The 19,913-nt window shown below is 57.0% G+C and overlaps 1 protein-coding gene across 3 annotated transcripts in view; it reads left to right on the top strand.

Annotated features, from left to right (window-relative positions):
• Positions 1-18,458, top strand: part of TSPAN9 (tetraspanin 9) — a 184,955-nt gene extending 166,497 nt beyond the window's left edge. For all 3 annotated transcript variants that reach the window (XM_054696518.1, XM_054696519.1, XM_037514538.2), the window contains 6 exons: positions 10,900-11,091; positions 11,473-11,547; positions 13,126-13,227; positions 13,906-14,037; positions 14,425-14,508; positions 15,013-18,458. In XM_054696518.1, coding sequence (XP_054552493.1) covers positions 10,900-11,091; positions 11,473-11,547; positions 13,126-13,227; positions 13,906-14,037; positions 14,425-14,508; positions 15,013-15,084 — 657 coding nt within the window. In that variant the 3' untranslated portion in view covers positions 15,085-18,458. The remainder of the gene's footprint in view (positions 1-10,899; positions 11,092-11,472; positions 11,548-13,125; positions 13,228-13,905; positions 14,038-14,424; positions 14,509-15,012) is intronic.
• Positions 18,459-19,913: the final 1,455 nt, after the last annotated feature.

Raw genomic sequence — 19,913 nt, 5'->3', positions numbered from 1 at the left:
TGCTGATGAATGAGGGGAATGAGAACTTGAACTCTGTTGTCCGCCTGGTTTCAAGGCTGGAGTCACCCACAGCCTCCGCAGACCCATGTGCTCCATGCTGCCAGGCAGCTTCTGCACTGTGCTTGCTTCTACAGCTCATCTTCTTGGTCCAGGGCACCAGGATGTCCCTGGAGTCAGGTGCTGCCTGCTCAGCAGGGTGCCAGCCCAGGACAGGTACCTGGAGGCACCTGCTGAGAGGCTGAGGGCTATGGGATAAGGATCTGATCAGCAGGTTGTGGTCAGGCCTGCCTTGTGCCTTTGTAAACAAGCAGTAGTCACTTTCTGTGTTCCTCAGCCACTGCCCCTGGTGTGTGGAAGTGGGTGTTCCTCATGTCCCTCACACCGCGTGAGCCAGATGTTGTGTGAGATGAGGGCATCCTGGTCTATAAAGTGGGGGCTGGGACCCCTCCCAAGGCTGGCGGGGCCATGTACAGATGATGGTGTATGTGAGCATGTTCCGTGGAAGACAATGTCAAAGGACTAGGTTTATTTCCACAGTGTCTTCGTTTTGTGGGAACACAGGAGCAAAAATAAGGCCTACTGGGCTCCAAAGGAGTTTATTTTGTTACTTCTTTTTAAATATTTATTTATGCATACAAGAGCTGGGGTACAGGCCAGAGGTTTGGGGAAGGTGGGAGAAGATTCACCAGAGACAGAGTGGGGAACAGAACAGGCAGACTGGCTGAGATACACTGCTGAGGGGAGCAGCAGGTGTGTCAGGAGAGGTCTGCTGCACCATGTGGGTTGCTTCCTGGCCGGGGTTCGAACTCGTGCTCCAGTGGCTGCGGACAGCTTCACAGTGCTGTGCTTAACCCCTTGTGCCACCAGTGGAGGCCCTATTTTATTACTTCTTGCAGACATACAACCAACAATCTTCCCAACTTATAAAATCAGCAAAGCAGGTAGACCTCTCCTGGACCCCCACCCCAGTGCGCACACCCCAGTGCAGACGCCCCAGTGCGTACACCCCTCCCTGCAGACGGCTGCTCCTGAAGACTTGTCCTCTGCTCCATCCTCATCCCTGCACCATCTCTGCTCCCCACACCGCCCTTCCTGCTTCTACCCTCCCGGCCAAGCAGCATCCCTCCCAGCGGGGGCTGTGCTTGCTTTCTCCCTCACCTTGACTGGGGTCCTGGGTCCTTGCAATCTGTGACTCTGCGTTCCTACCTCCCCCAAGTCAGATGGGGCTGGGAAACTGTTAGAAACGTTGAATTAAGTGAGGTTTGGGATTTTCCTTAGGTCTGTAGGATGTGCACAGAGGTTACAATCATGGAATTTGGAATCATATCAAATTGGAGTAAAATTCCATGTGTGTCAACTCCACGTGTAAGCTTAGACAGGTACTTGACCTCATATCTTTCGTTGGTGCATTTGCCACCTGAGGGAAATTCTAGTCACCACCTTGCTTGTTTTGTTGTTTTGTTTTTAGGAAATCCTGGGCATGTACTATGAATGCAGTAAGCGCTAGCTTCGTGGTCAGTGTTAGTACATTGTCCTTGTCACCACCGCCCTCATCATGGTCCATCAGCACCCTGCTACTGTCACCACCACCCTTCTTTGCTCTCTTGCCCTCCTCTGCAACAGGCAGGCCCCCAGGGCTCATACTCAGGACACCCCAATTACCTTTCTTTCTCCAAGTTGGTGCATGTGTAGGAGACACCCTTTCTGCTGATTTGGGGTGACTAGGTCTAAAGCAGTGGGCATGGTGGGCCAGAATATGGTTTCTGGGTCAGAAATCATATTCTGGTTCCTGGGTTCCTTTAGCATGTAACTGCGCTAAGCCTTTGTTTTCTTATCTGTGAAATGGGTTGGGTTGGGAAGGCTGAATGAGGCAGGAGAGGCAAAGCCTCCAGAATAGCGCTGCACGTCGGTGCTCTCGAGCGTGACTGCTTCCCTGTCACAGCAGCAAGGGCACAGTGGGCTGTGGGGGCCAGAGTGAGGCGTGGCCCTGGCATGAGCGAGCTCTGTGACCTGGAGAATTCCGCAGAGAAGCAGCGTTCAGCAGAGCCATCTGAGTTGCAGCCACATGTTGAAACGCCAGCGCAGGCCCTGTTCTGTTGTTCCAGGACGGGGAGATGGGCACAGCTCGGCTCAAGGCATGGAGGGATCTCGGGTTGCCACTTGAGTTGGTGGCAGAGGGACCTGAACTTAACCAGCCTGTGACCCCACAAAGCATGTCAGAAATGCCAGATCCTGGTGTGGGTGGCCACGGCTCGCGGCTGGCAGTACAAATAATCAGGATGTGGGTATGGATCCACCAGAGAAGAGCAGCCCAGCATCAGTCATGTCAGAGGGTTCTAGCAGAAGTGTGTGTGGGAGGCTGACCTGGAGCCGAAGGACCTGGTTGTCAGCCACGATCCTTCCTGATATCTATGTGTTTAATTACGGTGTTCTTTGCTGAACTCAAGCCGTGAAGATATCCTCGTTACATTCGTAAAAGGCCTCCCTTCTGTGACAGGCAGAATGGAGCAGCTTGCTGAATGACAGGCTCCTGTAATGGAGGTATTTTTGCTGTGACTGGTCTCTGGGGGCCTTCCAGAGACCAAACAGGGAGTTTGTCCCCACCCCTCCCCAGTCTGTGGGGTGAGTTATGGTCTCCCAGATAACTTGAGTTCTTTGCCAGAAAGATGTGATGCGAATGCAAGCTTCCCTTGTCCTGTTGCCCTGCATGTTGCAGGAGTTTGAAGAACAGCGCAGTACCTTGTTTGATATTTATATTCTGAGGAACACAAAGTGCTGGGCTGGCGTAGTCCTATTCATTTTCCCAGGATCCCTGGGTGCCAGGGAGCGGCTTTTTCCTCCCTCACACTTTCAGCGGAGAAACAACTCAACTGCAGCGAGTGGCCTGGCGCCCCGCACAACACCGCACCCTCAGACCCAGGTGCTGAGGTCCCAAGACCGGGGCTGTCTGTGGCTCCGCTTTCTCAGGGGAGCCCAGGTGCCCGCCAGTTCAGTGTGCTCTTGAAGGTTGGTTTCTTAGGCCCATCCCTGCTTCCTCCCACAGCACCCCCGCAGCCCCCTGCTTTGCATATTATTCCCTACTTTGATGCTGTCAGAAGTGCCTTTCTCCCCAGATGCGCAAAATAAAACAAATGCAGAAAGGCAAAAATATGCCGGTGATTAGAAAATCCTTTCTGCAGACTCCTCTGACAGGCTATTCTGAGTCCTTGGCGCCTTCCCTCCCAATTTACAGTGACCTTGGGAGTTCAGACTGCCTTGCGCCCTGGGCCCACAAGTCTCCCCGTGGCTCATCCCCTGGGCCCAGGAACTTGGGAGCCTCAACCCTTGGGGCACAGGTGAGGAGAACCACAGCATGTCCCCTGCCCACCCCAGCAGAAAGAGCACCCCTTTCCACACTGGCACCCTGTCTGAGAGTTTCTGGACTTGCGTGGCCTGGGGCTCAAAATTGTTTCCTGCTGAGTGTTGACAAGTTCTGGAGTTTGGGGAGAAGACATGTCCAAGAGCCATCACCCCTGCACCCCCCAGCAAAGGGCAGCCCTCTAACTAGCACAGGGAGCAGAAACCTCAGCACAGGCCAGGGCTGTGGACTGTCAGCCTCCCTCTTGGGGAGCTCTTCCCCAAGCCTGCTCCCTGCCCTTCAGCATTTAGTCCTTTTCCTCGTGGGTGTTCCCAAGGAGGGATGGAAAACAGCTGCGTGCTCTGCTGTCCGGACTCTCACTGGGTCCTTGAACAGAATCTCGCTGTCTGGGGCTCCATCCTCCTTAGCTGTGAGCAAGAACTGGCAGGCTGGAAGGAACTTGGGAATGCAGGTGTCCCCTTCCTGCACCCCACCCTTTTCGTTTACACCTGGTGGGGCCCCCTGGCCGCTGCCCAGCCTGACATCTGCTTGACCGGGAAGAAAGTGCAGTTTTGCCCCGTGCGGCCAACCCCAGAAGGGCCCCGCTGGTGATGGGAATCGATGTTTATGGAGTGGTGAGTGATCTCGCCTTCCTCACGGGGCTGGCAGGTGCTTTGTATCATCTGCTGCTCTTTGGCATCCCAGCCACACATCATTCTGTGGTCTTTCTGGGAGCTGTTCCTCAGGCTTCGTTCCTTCTGGCTGCCTCAGTCCCACGTCGGGCCCTCTTGTGGGTTCTGAACCAATCGCCTCCTCCTTGTCCATCCCCTGTGGGTTAGTTTAAGAAGTGGGAAGATACTGGCACCCAAGGAAGTAGATCTGGAACATGCTGTCAGAGTCCAGAGTTCTGTCGGGGTGGACAAGGCAGACCCCCCTCCTCCTCACTTCTCATCCTTGCTCTTGAGCATCTTGGGGACTTGGCCTACTCTCAGCACCCCTGCCTGGCCTTCGGCAGACCCGGTACTGCCTACAACAGGATTGTGCCACCCTGGCACCCACAGATGCTTTGGTTGGAGTGAGCCCCTGGCAGGGATGATGCCCTCCATGCTGAGGTCAGGCCAGGGAGCCCAAGAGATGGGGCTAGCAAATCCTGCCTCCTTCCCCTACCCACACTGGGGTCAGAGGACCCCATGCCCTGGTCGCAGCCATCTGGGGTCAGAACTGTTGGCAACGGGGCATTTATCCCTCCCAAGGCCCCTTAACTCACGGAGGGTGGCAGGGGTCTACCCACATGTGGCATCTCTCGTCATCAGGGACTCTTCACTCCCGTGCACTGTCCAGGGTGGGCGTGCTCTGATGCTTTGCGAGCGGGTGACCTTGGTCTCTCCCTGGAGAGAAGTGGACTCTTGAAACTTGTTATTTAAGAGCTTGATTAACCTCAGAGACCTGCAGCCCCCTAACAGCATCCCCTAGGTCTGGCCATGTTTATTTGTGCTCCCCTCGAGCCATCTTAGATGGAACATAACCTCATTCTGCAATAATCAAAATGTAACTGGGTTTTAGATATGCAAATGCTTTATGTAATGTTTATTTGGAGGCAAATTTGGCTCCGAAATATGGGTGTGACCTTCCTGTCACCTATGCAAGCTGGTGATGTTGGAGGCTGCGAAGTGAAGTCGTGAAGAAATTGGAGGCTTCGAGAGAAAGTGTGGGGTCAAAAAAAGAATGACTGAGAAATCATACTGTTCAGCTTTAAATTATGCACAAGCTCAATATGAGCCAAAACTGTGCTGTGGCTGCCAGCCAAGCCAGTGGGGGCTTAGGCTATATTACTAGAAGTATGGAGCTCAGATTGTGGGAGGGGAGAGTGGTATCCTTGTATGCTGCCCTGCTCTCTCTACTGTTGGAATCTGACTTTAAGTTTGGGACAGGGATGAGCAGAGAGAGTGACTCAGAGGGGGAAGATCTGAAAGCCCTTTAGCAGGTCAGGGGAAGACTTAAGAATGGATGGTGTTGTAGATATAAGATGTCTTATATTTACAGGCCTGCCATACTCGTTCTTGGTGGGCTTCTTGGGCAAAACTAGGACTGATGCATGTTAGCCACAGTGAAATGGGTTCTTGAGTTAATAAGTAGGAATTTTTAACTAATTAGAGTTCATTGAAGTTGTGCAAAAAAGGAATGGAGTGTCTTCTTGGAGGGTAAGCAAGCAGAGGCTGGGCTACCTGGGCCAGACACAGGCCCCACAGGGACGGCTCACTGGCTGGCCGCCGCTGTCTGTGTGCTGATCCTCTGCCTGCTGGGTGACTTTGGCAGCGCTGGCTCTGTGACTTTGTCCCTTCTTTTCGTTATGTGCAGCATTGGAAGCATTGTGGGAGAGCCCCTCCCTTTATGGCTGTGACAATGAATTCGAGCTGCAGGGCCCCTGGGAGGCAAGGGGCGTCTGAAATACAAAGCAGTGGCCCCGCTCCTGGCGTTGAAGTATTGTCCCATCTCCCATGATGAAGTTCTTGGCAGGTTGGCTTCTCCCAGGGCCAGGCAGAATCATTACTAGCCGGCATGTCGGGCTGTGAAATTAAAGTCGTTTTGGTTTGCTTTTTTATTCTCCACATCCACTAATTTATTAAATGCCATTAAACGCTGTGCTTGGCCCTGGCTCATAGACAGCACTGGGGGTGCTGAGACCTAGTTGTTTGAAACTCTCCTGCAAAGCAAAGAGGGGGTGAGGTTGGTGGGGGGCAGGGGCCAGATTGGGGGGCTCTGCAGAGACACATGAGACCGTGGGAGTATTTGCCAGAGCTGGATGTGCTTGGGCAGGGTGAGCACAGGTGGAGTGGGTGGCTTCACAGGCAAATGAGGGGCCAAAGGGGTGAAGTCATGGAGAACTTGGGGTCGTAGGAGTGGAGAAGAGGGGCTGTGGGGCTTCCTTTTCAGGGAGATTTGTGTGTCTGGATCTTGTCCTATCCCTTGGCTGTGGCCTAGGTGCCCCTGCTCCTTCCTCGCTCCTTTCCTTCCTCACCTCCTCCCAGCAAATATTTGTGTCGTATCCAGCATGCTCTGGGAGAGAAATGGGGGAGACAGGCCTAAGGAAACCTGGTGTTTGATGTAAGGGGACAGCAACTGAACACAGAAGGCAGGCAGGCCCCTGACTTGCTGCTTTAGGTCCAGACTTGGCCCCAAGGGTCACCCCCAGGGAGGCTAATCCCACTTCAGGGGATACTGTAGGCAGCTGTGAAGGGACACAGGGGGGACTGTCCCTGAGCTGTAAGTAACATGCAAGTTGCAGGGCGGGGGGCAGACTCTCAAGAGAGGAGTTTGCTCTGCAGGGGAAATTATGGGCCTCACCCCCAGAGAAATGGAGTGCCTCCATGAAATATACATAAGGACACGTGGCAGAGACGTATTAAAACTACAAATCAGGATGATTCAAACTGAAGGTGAGGATTATCAGATTATTAGGCCAACTGCAAGACTTAATGCGATAAGGCTGGCATGTTTGTTCACTGCAAGGCCTTTGACCACTGGGCCTCAGTTTACCTGCTCTGCAGCTGTTGGCTGGACCCAGGGGTGATGAGAAAGATCAGCACCTCGTCCCTCTGCAGGGGCGGTGCAGGGCCTGATAAGAGGGAGCTCCAAAGGCATTGCTGAGGGTAGGACACTGTTCTAGGCTCTGAGGATTTGGCAGTGCACAAAGTAGACCCAGTCGTGGCCCTCCCAGAGATGGCGGACACCAGTGACAGCGGGGTAGGGACTCATTTTCTCAACTTTGACTGTGGATTTATTTGGAACCCTCAATTCAAAATGTTTAGAGATGTTCTCAGTTGTGGGAAGGTGGCAGGGGGTGAGGAGCGAGGGAGGCCCTTAGAGAGGGACTCCGGCCATGCCCAGACTACACTTGGGCAGCTGGTGACTTCAAGTCTGTGGGCGCTAACATTGTCTGGGTCCCGGTCCCCTGAGTCACCCTGCCTCGCCCCAGTCTCTTCCTGCCTTGGGTCATCTCAGCTGAGACAACTCTCTGCTTTTGGAAGGGAATTTTCCCGAGTGCCACTAGCTAAGCTCTCCAGTGCTGGGCTTTGGCTGTGCCACTGCAGGCCTTGCCTCCTTCCTGTGCTTGGCACCCTCTGCGTGGGCCAGTTCCTCCCTCTCCCAGACCTGCCTCGCCCTCCCTCTGGCCCTGCTCTGGCGTCAGAGGTCAGCGTCCTGACATCTTGGGCTCCTGCTCAGCGAACCTTTCCTGCTGTCAGCTCCTGCCCGCTGCCACCTACCACCGGCCTCTTCTCTGCTCTTCACTGCCAGCTCCTGGATGGCATCTGCTCAGCACTTTTCTCATCTCACATGTCATCCCTTTTGGGGTCAGGGTGCCGCCCCACCCTGGAGTGAACATATTACATCAGGCTCTTCTCTGGGGGGTAAGAGAGGGGACACCTGGCATTGGATGTGGCCAGACTAAGGTTCCTCAGCCAGTATTCCCATTTAGCGCCAGGTAATTCTATATTCTGGGGGCTGTTGTGGGCATGTAGGTGTCCAGCAGCATCCCTCCCCCATTTTCAAGTTGTGATGTCCTCTGGGGTCCAAAACTGCAACCCATGAGGACCCCTGGGCCAAGCCACTGTGTAATCCCCTGCCCTCTCCCCCAGGACGTAGAGATAGGTTACTTGTGGGGACTGTCTCACCTGTAGGCAGCAAGTTTTACCTGAGACTTAACCAGGGTGCTGGTGGAGACTCAGCCTTGAAGGGAGAAGGGGAGGAGAGGTCGGGACAGGGCCAAAAGCTCTACTTTCTTCAAATCAAAGAAAGTGGATGTGAAGTCAGAACCAGCTCTTGAGAGTGATGACGTGCTTGGCAGTTTCTGAACTATTGAGATGGTTCCAGATGGAGTCTCGACCTCTCAGCAACTCCCCCCACCTGCCCCCGTGGGAAATGGAGAGTGGAGGCAGAGTGGACCACCCCCAGCCCCCAGGCCTATGCCCAAGGAGAAATGGCTTCTGGAGAAAGCTATACTCAGGACTTTTCCAGGACCAGGGTCTGATACTTGCCAGGGGAAGGAAGAGGGGGTGTGTGTCTGCAGCTGCCAGGCGCTAGGGGCACCTCAGCTCCAGGGACCCCAGAGCCAGGTCTCTGTAACAGGTGCCTTTCTTTACCTGTAACGCATAACGTGGCAGCGGTGGATCTTCTTATTCATTCCTGGGTCTGGCTTTAAAGCCATAAATCTTCAGCATGAAGATCATGAGTTTCCGTGGTGTGATTAATGAAAGAAAAATTGAGACGGCAGCATAGAAACTGACCAGATTGAAGAAAGTCAGAATGAGGAGTTGGATGGAAGTTTCAGCCGCTCACTTGCACACCCAGAACTTCTGAACCGGCCTGGAGCGCCACCTAGTGGCGGCAAGGGTGGTGGCACCCATTTCCCCGGTGAACTTTGTAGACACCCCGTTGTGTGGGTGCTCTGGGCCCGAGTGTGCTGCACCTTGGGAGCCTCCCTAGTTCCACCAGGACTGGTCCAGGGGATACAGGAGGCAGGGGACCATCCGCCCAGTGTGGGGCACCCAGACAGCCCCTTCACTTACCATCCCCACACAACAGCTTGAACCGTTTCTAGTTTAGCAATGCAAGCCTGTATAATGGGGCATTCCCGACTCGCTGTGACTCCTGCGCCCGCTCTCCGGGTTGCTGCAGTGGTCCTGCTTGCTTCCCCTGCTTCCCCTTTGCCATCCAGTGGTCTGCTGTCAGCCAGAGTGATCTAATATCACACAATCATGTCACGCTGGCCCAGAGCTTCCCATCACACTAAGACCCCTCTCAGGCTTTCTTTCCCATGGCTGCCAGGTCCTGTCTAATCTGTGCCCTGCACCCTTCTGCTGGTCTCCTACAGCTGCCACCCTCTCCCTGCAGTCCCACGGGCAGCTTGTTCCTCCTTGGACAGACCCGGCTATTCCCACCTCAGGGCCTTTATACTTGCTGTTCTTTCTAGAACATTCTTCCTCTCACCCTCCAATATTTTTGTGATGTACTTCCCTCTTTACTTGGATCCCTATTTAAATGCCACCTTCCTCAGCAGCCTTGTCGGATAATTCTCTCCCAGGATGCTTTCTAGCTCCTTCCCACCTTTATTTTAATTCTGCCATATACCAGCACCTGAGCTTCTACGATCTGTTTGCTTCTGTCACATCTGCACCCCTTCTTCACAAGCGGGTCTTTGCCAGTGCCAGCCTGCCCCCAGCACTCAGAACAGAGCCTGGCATTTCCGAGGTGGTCGTTTGGGTGTGTGGCCTGAGTGCAGGAAGGACCTGCCATGTCTCCAGGCAACTCCTGTCCCTCCCCTGCCCTTCCTGTGTGCATGAACCATTCTCCTGGTCTTGGCTTGTACCTCTGGGTCTGCTCTGTGGAGCTAGAGCAGCTGGTGAGCAGGAATTCACTTGATTTGTTGGGGGTCTCAGCGCAGCTCCTTCCTGGAGCTCCCAGTCAGTGCCTGTGAAGAGCAGCACCTGGTCCTGCGCGTACTTGCTTTCATTTACATTCTCATAGGCCACAAGGCACAGGCGATGATATTCTCATTTGGCTTAAAAGGAGATTGCGAGTTCACACAACCAGGCCAGGCTGTGCCTCCCAAGTCCTTCTCCCCATCGTGGAACATTCTCTTCCTCCATCTGCTCCAAGTCCACCCATCTTTAGGGATTGCTTCCTCTAGCTGGCAGCTTGGGCCAGGACAGCATGCCTCCTGCAGACTTCTGACTCTATTTGGCGCTACTGTATACTGTCTAGGTACATGCTGCTTTTTATTGCTGCCATCCAGCCAAAGCAGAGGCCCCATGAAGGCAGGTCTCTGAAGTGGCTGTAGCTGCATGCTGTGGGTACTCAATAAATATCGGGTGACTAGTTGATGGGCCCCTCAGCCTCAGCAAACATCCCCTGAGCTGCCAGTGGGTGTGGGGGTGTCAGCTATATGGAGCATAAAGCCAAGCAGATGTGGCCATTTGCAGCCAGTGAAACCCAAACTTCCCTGTGAGGCCAGTGGCTCGTGGCCCCAGGATACTGCTGAGAAGGGGCGGTTTGGCCGGCTGCCGGCTTAGCTGGGTGGATGGGCAGACGGTGCCGGACAGGAGTGTCAGCCAGCCTCGGGGGTCCTTTTCTTCTCTCGGTGCAAAATTCATTCTTCACGCTCCTGAGAACAGCGGGAGGATGACCCTCTGGTCAGGACACCAGGCCGCAGTGGATGGAAGGTCTGGCTCTGAAAACAACTCAGATTTCCAGCCCCAGAAAGTCCCCATTCACACGCATCTGGGGCCTGCCACATTTGCTACTTGCTTTTCCGTGTCTAATTTGACCCTCAGAGGGACTCTGTGAGGTGCGTGGAGCTCTTATAACCTCGTTCAACACACAGGAGACTAGCGGGTTTGTGCAGCTCTCACACCCGCACGGAGTAGACAGGGACTGGTGGGTGTCGGGAGGGCGGGGGGCGCCACATCGCCCTGTCTGTCTCGCATGGGGACATGCAGATGCAGTCCCCAACTGGAGGGTGTGTGCAGGTACGATGCGGGCTAACGTCTTTCCTTCCTTTCCAGCTCTGTGGCTGCGGGCTGCTTGGAGTGGGCATCTGGCTGTCTGTGTCCCAAGGCAACTTTGCCACCTTCTCCCCCAGCTTCCCCTCGCTGTCTGCAGCCAACCTAGTCATCGCCATCGGCACCATTGTCATGGCGACGGGCTTCCTGGGCTGCCTGGGGGCCATCAAGGAAAACAAGTGCCTCCTCCTCAGTGTAAGTTGGACCCCTGTAACCCCAGCACCCCCAGTTCTTTCACCCTAACTTTGGGCCACTGAGACAGGCAAGGCCTGGGAGCATTGGCCCAGTGGTACTCAACCCTAAGCCCAGAGAAGTTGCTTCTAGAATGTTCTGTGCCTGATCACATCCCTCTTCTTTATGAATGGTTATCCCTGCCGCTGTTTGATTGGTGTTTTATTTTAACTGCCCTGCCTGCTGCCCCGCCAATCTGGGGATCCTCATGAGCAGGTGGCTTCCCCCATACCTTGTGCTAGGCACATGACCAGGTACTGCCTGCCACCCCCCCCATCCTTCTTGTTTACCCCCATCCCAGCCATGACTCTGCCACACACCCACGCCTGGGCCTTCTCTTCACAGTTTTTCATCGTCCTGTTGGCCATCCTCCTAGCAGAGCTGATCTTGCTTATCCTCTTCTTTGTCTACATGGACAAGGTAAGCCAGCCAGGAAGGGAGGGGGTGTGGCTTCATCGCCCTGCGGTGGGGCCTGGACAGGCAGAGGAGAGATCCTGACAGGTTGTGAGGAAAGGACAGGGGGACCCAGAAGGCCCAGGTGTCGGGTTTTGGTGGGGATCATGGGAGGGCGAGTTGGGGGCCTGGGGGGGTTCATCACGGTCTTAGGATGGGGGCTCCTCTACATTCCCGGGTGCAGTGCATAGTGAGCACCCATCAGGGCAGTGTCCATGCACTGCCGTGTGCACATGCAGCCAGCGTTCTGGTCTCACTACGTGGTGGGGCTGACTTGAGGGTCACCTGTTGGGGACACGGAGCACCTTCCCAGGTGAGGCTTTGCGGAGGGCTAACAGCAGAGGCGAGCTCCGTTCCCTTTTCCAAAGGCCTTTGAGAACAGGGCGGCTGCCCCCGGCTTGGCTGCACCTCCAGGGTCAGAAGGATGGTGGGGTGACCCTGCACCTCCCTGGGATGCACAGATCCCATTCAGACTGGAGAAACTTCTTGTTGGCACTACGAGGAATGACTGGCCAAGAGCTGTCTCCTAGGGTGTCAAAGGCTCAGTGGTGCTCTCTAGCCCCAAACCATGACCTTAAAGTGATTTCTCAGGCCACACAGAGAGGGAGAGTCATTGTTGGCATTAGAAACAATAGGTCTTGGGCCTCCCTGGTGGTGCAGCGGTTGAGCGCTGGGTTGTGAAGCTGCCCGCGGCCTCTGCAGCGCCGGTTCGATCCCCGGCTGCTCCCCGGCCACCGGAGGAGGGTCCCACATGGCGCGCAGACCTCTCCTGCCGCCCGCTGCTCCCCTCAGCAGTGTACTTCGCTCCTTCTGCCTGCTCTGCTCCCCGCTCTGGCTCTGGTGAATTCTCTCACCCTCCCGCGCTTCTGACTGTACCCAGTGCATGTATAAACAAAACAAACAAACAAACAAATAAATAAATAAAACATGCCTCTATAAATAAAAAAAAAAAAAAAAAAAGAAACAATAGGTCTTTTGTGTTTGTGAAACAGAAGAAATAATAACGGCCTCTTCCTGGCTCTTGATCTGACAGAGCCTTTCCTTCTCCCTGCCGAGCCCAAGTATCACTCATTATCCCAATAGCACAGATAAAGCAGAGGCGAGACCGCCAAGTTACTGGCTATGCGGGCCTAGAGTTCAATGACTGACCTGCTGCCTTTGGGACCCAGGGTGCACTTTGATGGGGACAGCCTGGGAGGAAGATGCTGTGGGCGTGGCGGCAGCGTGGTCATCATGACATGTGTGGCTGGGCTGGTGACCAGGGGAGCAGAGGCACCACCTGTCCCTGCCTCGGAGAATTACAGCCCTGACCCCGAACACTCAGCTCTCAAGGGAGTCAGAGAGTGTGCACTGCAGCTGGAGCTGGGAGCTGGCACCTACCTGCCCCCGGCACCTTACCCCCATGGGCTGCAGCCAGGGTCAGGGCGGGCCTTCCCCCATCTGGGACACCTGTGGCCAGCAGTCCTGGCTGACCCAAGTGGGCTGGGGAAGGAGCTGTGTCCGTCCTGGTCCCCACCCACTTGTCTGCCTCCCTTGACCTGACAGGTGAATGAGAATGCCAAGAAGGACCTGAAAGAAGGTCTGCTGCTGTACAACACCGAGAACAACGTGGGACTTAAGAACGCCTGGAACATCATCCAGGCCGAGGTGTGCTTGGGGACAGGGTGGCCTGGCCAGACTCTCCGCTCAGTGACTGAGCTGGGCCCCTGTGCTTTTTGGGTTTCTACCTGAGAGTGACTGGGTCCGACAGCCTGTGCACTCTAACTAGAGAGGGCTGGGGTGCATGCAGGCAGGCAGGCAGGACCCCACCCAAGAGTGGACAGGCCAGAGGGAGCCATGTGAATGGCTAAATGGGCACAGGGACCCAGAAGGATGGCTCAGAGAGAAGGGCAGATCACCCAAGCCCTTCCTTCCCGAAGCTTTAGCACAAATGACAGACTGTTTTAACAACAGATCAGCCTCCTTGACTAAGGCTCAGGGGGACACTGATTCTAAGAGCAAACAGACAGTAAGCCCAGATGCCCCACATCAAGCCCTGGGTAGCTTGGGCCGGTCCGCACAGCAGAAGCTGGAGGTGTCGCGGGTGAGCCCAGGACTGAGCCCCTGGCCATGTCCGGGGCGGGCTCCGAGGAGTGGGAGGCTTGGCTGCCCCCTGCGCTGACCTGTAGGAGCTGTCACACACTTCTGTGGGCACGGCTGAGGCCCACAGGAAGGACAGGAAGGCCCAGGGTGGCACTTTTTGTGGTTTGGGGCTGCCTGGACAGGGGATGACCTGGAGGGGACCGGGCTACAGCCTCTGACTTCCCTGCTCCTCCCTGCCCGCAGATGCACTGCTGTGGCGTCACTGACCACACCGACTGGTTCCCCGTGCTGGGGGAGAACACGGTCCCCGACCGCTGCTGCACGGAGAACTCCCAGGGCTGCGGGCGCAATACCACCACCCCGCTGTGGAGGACGGTGAGGCTGGAGGCCGTGGCTGGTGCTTCTCCCACGAGCTGCGAGCTGGACTGTCTGGCGAGAGGGCACCGTGGGAGGGTGGCACACCACGCCAAGGAACTGGCTTAATGTGGGGTGGGGGACACACAGGACTGAAGCCAAAATGCAGGTGGGAAATTAGGGGGGTGCTGGATCCACAGTTGGGAGGCGCAGAGGGTGGGGACTGAATGCTTCTGAGTGCAGTGGGGCTGGCCTCAGAGGGAGGAGGGGCAGGTCTGAGGGTCGTGGAGGGACCCAGGATGGGGTCCTGGCAAGGGGAAGTGAGAGGGGAGGGTCAGACAGGGGGCTGGGCAGGAGGGGCCCTCACAGTCAGGCCAGGGCCTTGACCTTGCGGTCCTCACTCCCCAGGGCTGCTATGAGAAGGTGAAGATGTGGTTCGACGACAACAAGCATGTGCTTGGCACCGTGGGGATGTGCATCCTTATCATGCAGGTAGGAGGGCCGCGGCGCCAGAGGGAAGTTAAGGCACTGGCCCCGGCACCTGGGGCAGGCATGTTGCTGTTGGACGTGGCTCGGGCCTTCCCTTCCACGGCCCTTCCCTGCGCACCCCGAGGCTTCCGCAGCATCCCTTCCGCGCCCTGGCTGCTGGTGTCCCGCCGCCCACGTCCCCGGCGAGTCTCGTCTATCTAAGGGCTTTGAAGCTTAGCAGACGGGCCTGCTGCCATTTTCCCAGCGCTCTGAGGAGAGCAAGACTATTCCGTAGCCAGGCTGGGAACAGGCTCACCAGCCACCGTCTCTCCTCCAGTTTCACCAAACCTGGAGCCGCGAGAGTCACACGGCCTCACAGTGTGTGCCTGGGGGGGCCTGTGTGGGGACCGCTTGGCTGCCGCCTGCCCCCTGCCTGTCCGGGGTCACCGTCTGCTCTCAGGCCCCGTGGCCCATCCCTGCACGCAGCTTCTGACCCAGGCCCTTTCTCTCCCGCACCCCGTCTTTCAGATTCTGGGCATGGCTTTCTCCATGACCCTCTTCCAGCACATCCACCGGACGGGTAAAAAGTATGATGCCTGAGCAGGCGGGCAGCAGGCGGGCAGGCGGAGCGCCCCAGACCATGCGGACACTGTGCCAGGGAAGAAGATTCCAGCTTTGTGTTGCCTGCCCACACTCTCCAGACTGCTGACCCCTGCACCCCTGCCCCGGCCCCACCCCCTCTGCCAGGGAGAAGGCAGGAGGTATGCAGAGACCTTGGGGTGCTGGGGGCACCTGGATTCTTACATCTGTGTATTTGCCAAAGAAGACAGCGTGGGCCGGGGACGCGCACCAGGAGGCCCTGCCGGCTCTGATGTGTTTCTGCCCCCGCCCTTCCTCACACTGACGCTTTGTCCCCCGAGGGGCGGGGGCGGAGTGCGCCCCTCCTGGCGAGAGACCCAGCGAGGCCCCCCAGGCCGTCCGCCCCGTGGGAGACGGGGAGAGCTGGTGGTCACGTCGGGGCTCTCCCTGCCTCCCGCAAGGCCCCTGGGTGCGTCTAGCCCAGGCTTTTTATACCTTACAGTGTAACTTTTTTATTTTATTTTACTCTGATTATGATTATTCAGGAATATTATCTCTCAGATAAGTTTAGGGTTAGTGCTCTGATTTATGACTTTTTACTGTGTTGATTTCTGTAACGGTTTGATTTTTTTCCAAGGGTGGGGGGTGAGTGGGGAGAGGGTCACCTGTCTGGAGTGGATCAGGAAAACCGTGTGCAGCACTCAGGGGGCTCTGGGGAGCGCCCAGACTCAGCTCAGGGCTCACTGCGCGGGAGGCCGCGAGCAGCTGGGCTGGGGTGGAGTCTGGGGCGCGGGAGCCTGGACAGGCAGGTGAAAGGAGGGTGTGGGCTGCCTGGCAGGATGCCTGTGCCAACCCGGGGGTCCCCAGAGGCTGGCCACATGCTTTGCAGGAGCCCGGCCATTGCTGTGCTGGGTCCTCACTCCACTGATGAGCAGTTTCTCCGTTTCTCTTCTGCTGTCCTCCTGCCCTCTGCTGGCACAGAACGGGGCTCCCCTTCCACCCCACACAGGCGTTCCTGCCACAGGTTCTGCAAACCCCAGTTACCTTCAGACATTCCTGCTAGAAACTTTCAGACAAATACCTCTCTAGTTTGGATGCTCAGTTCCTCACATTGCTTCTGGAAGGGGAAGCCATTCCTCGACTTTGCTGCTGAGACAGTGACTGAGGACCGTGGCCGGCAGGAGGGGAAGGGGCGCGGATGGCATGTTCCCTCCAGCCAGAGTCACATGCTGGCTTCCTGCTGGAGGCGGCAAATGGTTTCCGCCAGGGGTTCAGATTCCTGGGGGCTCCTGGATGGTGGTTGGGTGGGGGTTATGTCCTCTGTAACCCTAAGGAGAAGAAAACCCGAGAAGGATCAGCCTGGATCTTATTACAACACCCCCAGCACAAAGCAGACTGATTCTTGACTTGGGAGACAACAGGCTGGCGGGGGTTACAGCTGCAGCAGCCCCCCGAGAATGTCCCCTGGGCGGGTTGAATGTTTTGTCGTTAAGAAAAAAGAGTCCACAGGATTGAGTTTGGAAAAGTTACCCACTGACTGGCTAGATGCTGGTGCACATCCCTGATGGGGCCTTGTGTGTGTGTGTGTGGGGGGTGGGGGCTGCCTTCTCCCGCCCCATTTGATTGGTTGCCTTGATTTCCCCACTGGGCCCAGGCCCTCTCTGCAGCCTCCACCTGCCTGTCGTCTCAAGACCTCAGGGCCAGCTGCCCAGCCAGCGGCTCCACTCGCCTCTAGGTCAAATACAGTGGGACCGGGAGTGCAGATCTTCGGGTGTGTTCAGGGTCACACTGCGGGTCCGGGGCGGGTGCTGGAGAGTGGAGAGGGGCGTGGTCTCAGGGAATAGGGCAGAGCAAAGACCCCCTCCCTGGGAGAGGAGCGGAGGGGCTAATGGCAAAGTGGGAAGGGGGTGGGGGGTCCTTCGGGGGAGGATGGGCGAGCACACGCTGAGAGGAGCTGCCTTCCCGGGTCCTCTGGCCCTACTTCTTGGTGAGGAGCCCGCCTCCCGGGAACCCCAGGCTGCGGAGTGTGGAGCAGACCCGCCCCAGCGGAGAGACACTCGCGCGCACACACGTCCTGTGGCACGGCAGGGCGGGGTGCATCCTGAGTGTGTGCTGGGGTGAGGGTGGGCGGGTTTGTTTATGCCTATCAATGCAATTTCTAATTTTTGTTAAAATCAACAGCAAACGTCTAGCACATTGTGGGGTGTATAGCCTCCCTGGAAATCTTACATTTCTAGAACTTCAGGGGCATCCTCTGGCCCTGGAGCCTTTGCCACAGCCCCCGTCTCTTCCCCCAGCCACCACGTCGTCTGTCTATTTGCAGAACCTTGTCCACGCTTCCCAAAACTGCCTTCTGGCCTCACCCTGTGCCCGGATGATCAGTCTTTCGCCAACCAGCACTGGGTGGAAGTCCGGGTGCACGGGGTGGGGATCTTTCCAAGCCCCTTGCCCGTCCTGCAGAGCCCTCCCCACACCACACGGAAGGTCACACTGTGCGATGTCAGTGACGGTGGCCCAGTGTCCTCTGGTTCTCCTGCCCATGTCCGCATTGGGCAGAATTAACTGAGTGACTTCCACGTGTTCTTCCCTTGCCACAGCCAGAGCTCCTCCAGGCCGGTCTGCCAGGCAGTTTACAGACTGGCTGAGAAGGTCAAGGTTTTGTAGACTTCAAGGGGAAGCCTGCCGTAGACTCTGCAGCCCTGTTACCAAAAGGTGGTGAGCAGAGGCTGAGACTACCCTTGGGGGCCTGCAGCAGGTGTTGGGGTATAAGTCTCCATCTGTGTCCCCCAAAGGGAGGGCTGTCTCTCTCCTGCCAACATGGGTCTGTCTCTTGGGCTGTCACTCTGGAAGGGGTGCCGAGCCCACCCAGACAGGTGTTCTGGTGGGTCTGGGGCCCAAGTGGCTGTCCCTCTGTGCTTTCGGGGCCAAAAAGCAGTCCAGGTGGATGGAAGTGACTGTCCCCTCCTCTCTGGCCCCCTGCCCACCCACTGGTGGAGGTGCTAACTAGCAGGGACCTGGCACAGGATGGGAGCTGGGTTCCAGGTGCTGGGGTCCACTCTTCATCCCTTGCCCTTCAGTGTCCCTGCTCTCCCGCTTCCCTCCCCAATGGGTGGACGTCCACGGCGGGTCCTGGCCCCTGCCCTGCCCGGGCATTCCGAGGGGGAGGCTTTGGGGCTCATGCCTGCGTGCTGCCCACCCCAGGGGCAGCGTGCAGAGCGGGAGAGCACGCTTGTTGGTTTCGATGCACTTTCTGCTTGCAATGCCGTATCTGTGCGTTTCCTTCATCCTGGTCCTGGCTTTATTGAACGCCAAGTTTTTAGCATGTTTTTAAATAAAACCTGATAACGTGTCAAAAGCACAGGCAGGCTGGCTCTTCGTGTTTCTGTGTCTTATTTCATGCAGTGGCTGGTGTGGGATCCGGAGGGGTCAGGCGCAAGCCCTGCCCTTTGTCCAGGTCACGCCCCCGCAGCAAGGACCTCATCTCCCCCTCCCGAGCCCAGAGGGTGCTGTCCTCTCTTGCGGGTGCAGGAGGGTGGCGCACACTCCCTTTCTGGTGACCTCATGCAGACTTGGTCAGGGCCAGTCCCAGTGGCCCGAGTCTCTGTGCAAGAAGCCGAGACTCCCACACGGTTTCTGTCACCCCCACAGATGGCCAGTCTCGGGGGAGGAAGGAGGGCCTCCTTCCTGGCTTCCTGCGGGGGAGGGGCTGGCAGCGCAGTCTCTCTCCCATCCTCTGCTGTTCCTGGGGCTCCTGTTGAGGGAGGGGACCTCACAGGGTGACTTGCCTGGCCTGGACCGTCTTAGGAAAGCTCTGAGGTGGTTTCAAAGAGCAGAAACACCAAGTCATGAGGTGATGTTGGGGGCGCGGGGGGCCCTTACAGCCGTTGAGCCGCGGACATGGCTGTGCCTGGCTGCACAAGTCTTCCTCGGTTGAGGTTCTGGTTTGTGGGTTTTCCTTGGCTGTGGGGTCACAGTGACAAGTTGCAGATGAGAGAAGCCAGAGGTCCCCTGGCTCCGGGCCAGTGCTGTGCTGTGCGCACCCCTCTGGGGCAGGGTGAGGAGGTTAGAGGTCAGCTAAGCCCCTCCATGTGCGGGGGTCTGTCTCCCTCCCTCTCCTCAAGAGAGTAGCCAGGTTGGCCCAGAATTGCCCCAAAGCACTAACCTCTGGGACCTCATCCTGCAGGTACTGTGTCCTAAGTCTCCACAGATCCGCTGAGGGTGGAGGGGCATGAGGGGCCCTCTGTCCAATGTCCAGGCAGAATAGGGTCCCGGGAGATTTCCCAGAGGGTCCTCGTGGCTGTGGGGTTAGGACTTGGTCGGGGCGAAGAGGAGGTGACCCCCATCACACATTCAGGACCAACCAAGTCAGGGAAGGCAGGAGGGAGCCACTTCCTCTCTGACCCCTGACTGGCACTTCTGCCCCGGCCTGTGGATGCCTGGCGGCCTGTGCTGCCTGCGCCCGGGGCAGAGCGAGGTCCGTGAGCACTGGGCTCTGGTGAGCCGCGCTGTGCCCGAGAGGCAGCGAGCGCCTGGCCGGGCAGGAGAGGTGCTTATCGGGACAGCGGGCGGCTTTTCTCCCTGGGGACTCCTGATGGCTCGGCAAGGGCTTCTGGGACGGGTTCTCTAGTTCATGAGAGGGGGTGGCTGAGCTGGCCCTGGGGGCCCCTCGCTTGCTTCCTCAGTCCCGTGCGATGTGGGAGAGTTACCTCCCCACCCCCCGCTGGTGTTCGGCAAAGACCAAGCGAGAAAGCAGCCAAGCTGACTTTGCACCCACATGAGAACTCCCCCTGGGTGTGCAGAGATGAGACATTTATTGACTCAGTTCAGTTCAGCGTGTTGGTGCCAAGCAG

The sequence above is a fragment of the Talpa occidentalis genome, unplaced genomic scaffold (genome assembly GCF_014898055.3).
Source record: "Talpa occidentalis isolate TD23 unplaced genomic scaffold, MPIMG_talOcc4v2.1 talOcc4.16, whole genome shotgun sequence".
In the NCBI taxonomy this organism is placed as follows: domain Eukaryota; kingdom Metazoa; phylum Chordata; class Mammalia; order Eulipotyphla; family Talpidae; genus Talpa; species Talpa occidentalis.
This window is presented reverse-complemented; position numbering and strand designations above follow the sequence as displayed.